A 7,321-nucleotide genomic window follows, 5' to 3' on the forward strand; every position below is an offset into this window, starting at 1 on the left:
TCTCCCCAAAGCAGAGCAAATATAAGGTCCAATTCTTCCAGGCACTTAAGCCTTCATCGAAACTTGGCTGGCCAGTTAGCTCAGTTGGTTAGAGCATGGTGCTGATAACACCAAGGTCCAGGGTTCAATCCCTGTGCCAGCCAGCCACAAAAAAGGAGAGAAAAAGAAACTTCTACTACTTGAGTTACCACACTGCATTATAACTGCTTGAATATCTACCTCTTTCACCATATTGTAATTCCTCTCCAGCAGGAACTGTGTCTTACTCATCTTTTCACTCCTACTACCTAACACAATGTATGTGGAATATAGTATGTATTCAAGATTTTTTAATATTAAATCTGACTGATTCAATGCATTTCAACAATTACCGCAAATATGGGTTAAAGAGATAATTAAAACATAGTTTCTGCCTTTAAGAAATACCTGGAGACATTTAATTATTTTAAGATATTACAGTACAGAGACAAGAAACATTAGGCCTATTCACTTGCTCAGATTAAAGCTATGATTAAACCTGGATTACGGAATAGCAAAGTTGGTTAGGAAGACAGACAAGAAAATTCATATAAAAAACTGCTTTCCCCTGTGGTTTGGAAAGCAACAAAAACCACTATGTAAATTATTTATAAATCAGCTACAAAATGCATATACATACACATATACATATACACATAAAATAACCACATTCTTATATAGTTGTGTTATAAATATATGACAATAACATTACATATTAAATGAACAAAGTTAGACTTCAATAAGAATACTCACAGAAAATTTAAAGGTGATTCTTGCCATCACAGATATCAGAGACAGGTGATAAGGCTCATGGGAAAGCCAACCATTTACATTATTATAAAATATTCTTGAAACCGTTACACCCATTCTAAACATATTGCTGATATTTTAACATCCAAATTTCATATTAAAATAGCTATCTCCAAATCTGTTTGTAGACATTACTTTGCAACAATAAGTACATATATTGTTCAATGTTTAAGTACTTCTGTTTATTACTGCCACAAAATTTTTCTAAGTATCTAACTTAAAGAAAATTTAAAAACCAAATTAGCACTTTTTAAATCGCTAGCACAGTATTATTTTATAACCAGACTTTGTTAGGTACACCATGTGAAAACACATTCTTTGAGATATACAAAAATTCTTACAAACCATCGAACTATTCATAACATGGTATCATAGCAATTTAAAAGGTAGAATAAAAGTACTCACCTGAGCTCCAATTGCACTTGTTAACCTGAAGATATACAAAACTATGTCTAAAAATGGCTGTAAAAATAAAATACAAAGAATTAAACCTAAAGAACTATATTGATAGCTAATACAACATGTTAAATACAAACTGTTATTCAACATTTAATACATAATTATTAACATGTAGGGTTCTCACTGTGTACAATGTACTATAACTGTATGTAGATCAATGAATATATCAAAGATACAGTTCTTATCTCAAAAAACTTAAAATGGAGGCAGCCTGAACAATGATGTCTACTGACCAAGTCAACATGTAGGGTTCTCACTGTGTACAATGTACTATAACTGTATGTAGATCAATGAATATATCAAAGATATAGTTCTTATCTCAAAAAACTTAAAATGGAGGCAGCCTGAACAATGATGTCTACTGACCAAGTGGAAAAAACATTTATCACTTTCCATCAACCAAGATAGCTCTACTATGCTAATTAGTAACTTAGCAATTTCTCAATATAAGGGAAAGACACTGAATAAAATGACCTGAGCTGTAACCTCAAATTTCCTGCCAGTTTTTCTAGTTTCTATATACCTTCACCTTTAAAATGGGAGGTTCTTCCTGCTCTAATATTGTTTAATTCTATTAGTTTATCACAACATGTATATATTGAAATAACTGAGTGAGCCTATGATTCTAATTTTGTGATATAAAACTCAACCTTTTAGAACTAAAATAATACATTAGTGTATTGCTCCTCACACAAAGAGACAACACAACTGATGCACCATCAGTTGCATATATTTTGAAGTGTTTTTCAATAAATCCAAATTGTGTTTATTCACTTTAAGTCAACAGCCACCTTTTCTGACTAATTACTAGGATAGATGGCTTGGTCTATTAATTGGCTTGTACTTAGATCTACCTTTTTTTTTGCCTTATATATTATGAAGAAGGTAGAGACACTTGTAAAATTCAAGAAAAGTTATTGACAAAAATAATGACTCAAGTCAGAGATCAAAAAATTAGATGTATAATACAGTAAACACATTGTGGCGCATAGTACCACTACAATTAATTTGATAATACTCTTCTCTATTGCAGATGTGACAAGACCGGAGCTACAGATTTGCTCAAGTAACAGGAAGTAAAGAATACATAATAATGTCTATCAAATTACATGAAAAGTTTTATATATATGTCCCCCAACACTACTGTGCACGTGTGCATGTACACACACGGACAACAAACTTTAAAATGCGGTAACGGGAACAGAAAAGAAATCAACTAAATTATTTGTAGTTGTCAGAGTTCCTAGAGTTTGGAATCAGTTAGCAAAGTCTTCTAGAGAGCTAAAGAACAAAGTCTGCCATAAAGTGAAAAAGTATCTTAATAGTGGGCCTGTGCACAAGAAGGGAGGCTCTTGTGGAAACATATTACTGAGTAGTGGGCCTATATACGAAGATGGAGGCTCTTACAGATACACATGGATAAGGAGTGGGCCTGTGCACGAGGGGGGAGGTTCCTGTGCACATATATCATGGACTAGCAGGCCTGTTCACAAGAAGGGAGGCTCTTGTGGATACACATCGCTGAGTAGCGGGCCTGTGCACAAGTGAGCAGGCTCTCATGCATAGACATCATGAAGTAACAGGCCTGTGCCTGAGGAGGGAGGCTCTTGCGGGATACACATCATTGAGTAGCGAGCCTGTACACGAGGAGGGAGGCTCTTGTGGATACACATCCACGAATAGTGGGCCTGTGCATAGGAAGAAGGTTCTTATGGATACTACATATGGCTGAGTAGCGGGTCTGTGCACGAGGAAGGAGGCTCTTGTGCATACACATCAGTGAATAGTGGGCCTGTGCATAGGAAGAAGGTTCTTATGGATACATATGGCTGAGTAGCGGGTCTGTGCACGAGGAAGGAGGCTCTTGTGCATACACATCAGTGGGCCTGTGCATGAGGAGGGAGGTTCTTGTGGTACATATCACTTAGTGGCAGGCCTGTGCACAAGGAGGGAAGCTTGTGCGGATGCATATCACTTTTCTAAGAATTGCCTATCCTCCTTTCATCCACACGGTTGAAGTAGAAGCATCCCTATACTTACAATGTGAAACAGCACCTTGTATATAGTTTCTTGCCCCAAGACTAGATATCTGAGTCAGTGATGAACAGGGGCAAAGATACACCCTTATCCAAAATGCTTGGGACCAGAAGTGTGTAGGATTTCGAATATTTTGGGATTTTGAAATATCTGCAGAATACACACCACTGAGCATCCTTAATCTGAAAATTCAAAATCTACAATGCTCCAATGAGCATATCCTTTGAGAGTCATGTTGGCACTGAAAATTATTCACACTTTGGACCATTTCAGATTTTCACATTAGGGATACTCAACCTGTAATCTGTCCAGTTTGAAAAAAGTGCCTACCCCAACCAAGGGCAGTGGACTAGAGTGGGAAGTAGAGCATCTTCAATGAAGAGGGGAGGGGTGAGGGATAGACAATCTTGTGTGGGTGCCCACTCCGTGTCCCAGTCAATGCAGTAGGTAATGGCAAAGAAGACAGCTTAATGAAAATACTATAGCGAAAGCTGCAGGGTGATGAGATGAGTAAGACAAGTAAGAATTAAAGAAATTAGCAGGAAGAAAGAAAACTGGTTAAGGCCTATCAGAGTCAAGAGCTCTGACAATAGTCAAAGAAGGAGAAAAAAATAGTAATTAGAAAACTGGAATAAACTTAAATCTTGTGAAAATTCTTTGACTGCTAGTTAAATGATCTATTAGAAGTANACACATCATTGAGTAGCGAGCCTGTACACGAGGAGGGAGGCTCTTGTGGATACACATCCACGAATAGTGGGCCTGTGCATAGGAAGAAGGTTCTTATGGATACATATGGCTGAGTAGCGGGTCTGTGCACGAGGAAGGAGGCTCTTGTGCATACACATCAGTGGGCCTGTGCATGAGGAGGGAGGTTCTTGTGGTACATATCACTTAGTGGCAGGCCTGTGCACAAGGAGGGAAGCTTGTGCGGATGCATATCACTTTTCTAAGAATTGCCTATCCTCCTTTCATCCACACGGTTGAAGTAGAAGCATCCCTATACTTACAATGTGAAACAGCACCTTGTATATAGTTTCTTGCCCCAAGACTAGATATCTGAGTCAGTGATGAACAGGGGCAAAGATACACCCTTATCCAAAATGCTTGGGACCAGAAGTGTGTAGGATTTCGAATATTTTGGGATTTTGAAATATCTGCAGAATACACACCACTGAGCATCCTTAATCTGAAAATTCAAAATCTACAATGCTCCAATGAGCATATCCTTTGAGAGTCATGTTGGCACTGAAAATTATTCACACTTTGGACCATTTCAGATTTTCACATTAGGGATACTCAACCTGTAATCTGTCCAGTTTGAAAAAAGTGCCTACCCCAACCAAGGGCAGTGGACTAGAGTGGGAAGTAGAGCATCTTCAATGAAGAGGGGAGGGGTGAGGGATAGACAATCTTGTGTGGGTGCCCACTCCGTGTCCCAGTCAATGCAGTAGGTAATGGCAAAGAAGACAGCTTAATGAAAATACTATAGCGAAAGCTGCAGGGTGATGAGATGAGTAAGACAAGTAAGAATTAAAGAAATTAGCAGGAAGAAAGAAAACTGGTTAAGGCCTATCAGAGTCAAGAGCTCTGACAATAGTCAAAGAAGGAGAAAAAAATAGTAATTAGAAAACTGGAATAAACTTAAATCTTGTGAAAATTCTTTGACTGCTACTTAAATGATCTATTAGAATTAGAGACACTAAAGCAGAGAAACAGGCAGGAAGGATGTCCTTGTCTAGTGTTACGTATGTGGAACTGGAAACATAAACTGACAACTGCTAGCATAGGTCAAGAGATGAGAACTCAGATTTCTGTTGTTTTTCTGAAATCAGCCTGAAAAATTCTTACAAAATATTTAAAAGACACTAAATTATCAATTCTTGGCCAAAACACCTCACAAAAGTAATACAAGAAATTAAATTATAACTAAAATTACTATAACAACTCTAATTTTCTTATAAAAGCATCAAATATTTATATGTTGCTGTACTGTCCGTCAAATCAATTCTATATAAATTTGCTTAGATTCAAAATTCAACCAAGTAAATAGATAATTTTAAAAAATGGAGAAACTTACCTTACTAAGATTTGAATACAGATCAACTACACTGTTACAAAATTTTTCTACATCTTGTGTTAGCAGCTGGTCTGGATTAGCTATTCTGTTGTCCAGATTTCCCATTTTATAATATGTGAAAGCTCTGAAATAGCAATAAGAAAGTGATTTTAAAACAAGTGATTTTAAAAAGAAAACAAAAAAATTCACATTATAACACCTAGTATAAATACAAACAGAAAAGTCTGGAGGCAGAAGAGACTCTAAAGATTGTCCTAATTTATTGAAGAGACAAGGATGCACGACCAGAGAAGGATGACTTGCCAATTAATGGAAAAGCCAGGACCAGATTCCAAACAACTAAGAAGTCATTCCCAATATGCTCTGTGTCTAAGACAAGAGCAGTTTTCTTGAAAACCATATCATTATTTACTATAAGAAAAACTTCTGTATCTCAGTGTCATAAATATTACTGTTCAACGTAAATACTTTTAATATAAAAATAGGTTATTACTTACTGAAGATACTCCTCATAGAGGTATTTAGTGAGTCTTACTCGGAAGCACAATTTGAGCTCATTTAAGCCATACTTCAGGAAGTTATTAACCAGAGAAATCTAAAACAAACAAAAATATTGGTTTTTCTTCATTTCTATTTACTAAATTACAATTTATTTCTCTATCACTGGCTGTGTCCCCATATCCTACAATTTTTATGACTAATAGTCCAAACTGATATAATTCAGTTTTGTTTTACTTAGGATTTATAACAATAAAAAGAGAACAAGCTAAACCAAATACAGTTGCCTTTAATTACCCTATGTTAAACTTTACTTGGAACTTAATTTTAAAATATGTTAATATAATTAATTATAAGACACATCTTGCCACCTTTTTTTAAGGTCAAATCTGTCACCTTTTTATCTGATGCAAAGACTTGCTTTTAGGAGTTTAGACATTCATGTTTATATATCTTGTTTCCTACTAGCAGCACTACAATCCTAGACAATGGAATTCTATACACACTGTATTTGCATTTTTTAGAAAAATACTATAACTTTTATACCAACTAATGCTATTTTCCAGATTACTTCTAGAGCCATCTTTACTAATGTTTTCCATCATAATATTAAAATTAATCCTTCTATAGTTCTGAACTCACATTTACATTTACATTCCAAACTCACATTTAATAAAAATTTTCTCAAGTAGTCTTTGCAAAACACAGGTCTTCTGCTGAATCTCAATCTTTGATATCTATGTTGTTTATCTCAATTTTTTATTTTAAGAGGTCTAAAAACTATGTATATCCATCCTCAATCTTTATTAATTTAGAATTTCTGAAACATTTTCATTTTAATTAGATTCTAAAACCAATCTCTTTTTACCACTAAATGTAGAACACTAAAATTCTTATACTGCCAATAAAATAAAAATAAAAACCAAGCTAGGAAAAACATTAATGTTTTAGACTAAACGATTTATTTTTAATAAATTCAGATTATAAATTCCAATTTAACTTAAACTATGTTATTGGTTCAAGTTACTCTACTACTTTATGGCCTAAAGTAATAGCTCTCATCCAGGGTGATTTTTTTCCCCCTGCTGTCTCCCCTCCCTCCGCCATTTGGCAATGTCTGGAAACATTCTCAGGTCTCACAACTGGGAGAGGGGTGCTACTGCCTTCTAATGTGATGCTGCTAAACATTGGAGAATACCTGGCCTGAAGCTATTTAAAAAAAAAAAAATCACCCACATATGTATAGTATAAATGAAACTGAACTAAATACAATTCCTTTTAATTTTTCTACCTATTATAAAGGTTTACACTGAAAAATTACAAAACTAAACCAAAATAGGAACTTTGTATCATGAATATTTAAAGAATTTAATAAGTAAAAATCTTTAAAGATTTTAATAAGATGCAAATTTCCCCTAT

General features: G+C 35.1%; 1 protein-coding gene across 1 annotated transcript in view; it reads right to left on the reverse strand.

Annotated features, from left to right (window-relative positions):
* ABCD3 (ATP-binding cassette, sub-family D (ALD), member 3) overlaps positions 1–7,321 on the reverse strand; it is a 44,703-nt gene that overhangs the window by 25,334 nt on the left and 12,048 nt on the right. The window contains exons 4-7 of the mRNA XM_008589902.1: positions 5,902–5,999; positions 5,405–5,528; positions 1,234–1,290; positions 1,110–1,144 (exon numbers count right to left, since the gene is read on the reverse strand). Coding sequence (XP_008588124.1) covers positions 1,110–1,144; positions 1,234–1,290; positions 5,405–5,528; positions 5,902–5,999 — 314 coding nt within the window. The remainder of the gene's footprint in view (positions 1–1,109; positions 1,145–1,233; positions 1,291–5,404; positions 5,529–5,901; positions 6,000–7,321) is intronic.

This window comes from Galeopterus variegatus, unplaced genomic scaffold (assembly GCF_000696425.1).
Source record: "Galeopterus variegatus unplaced genomic scaffold, G_variegatus-3.0.2 Scaffold5741, whole genome shotgun sequence".
Classification (NCBI taxonomy): Eukaryota; Metazoa; Chordata; class Mammalia; order Dermoptera; family Cynocephalidae; genus Galeopterus; species Galeopterus variegatus.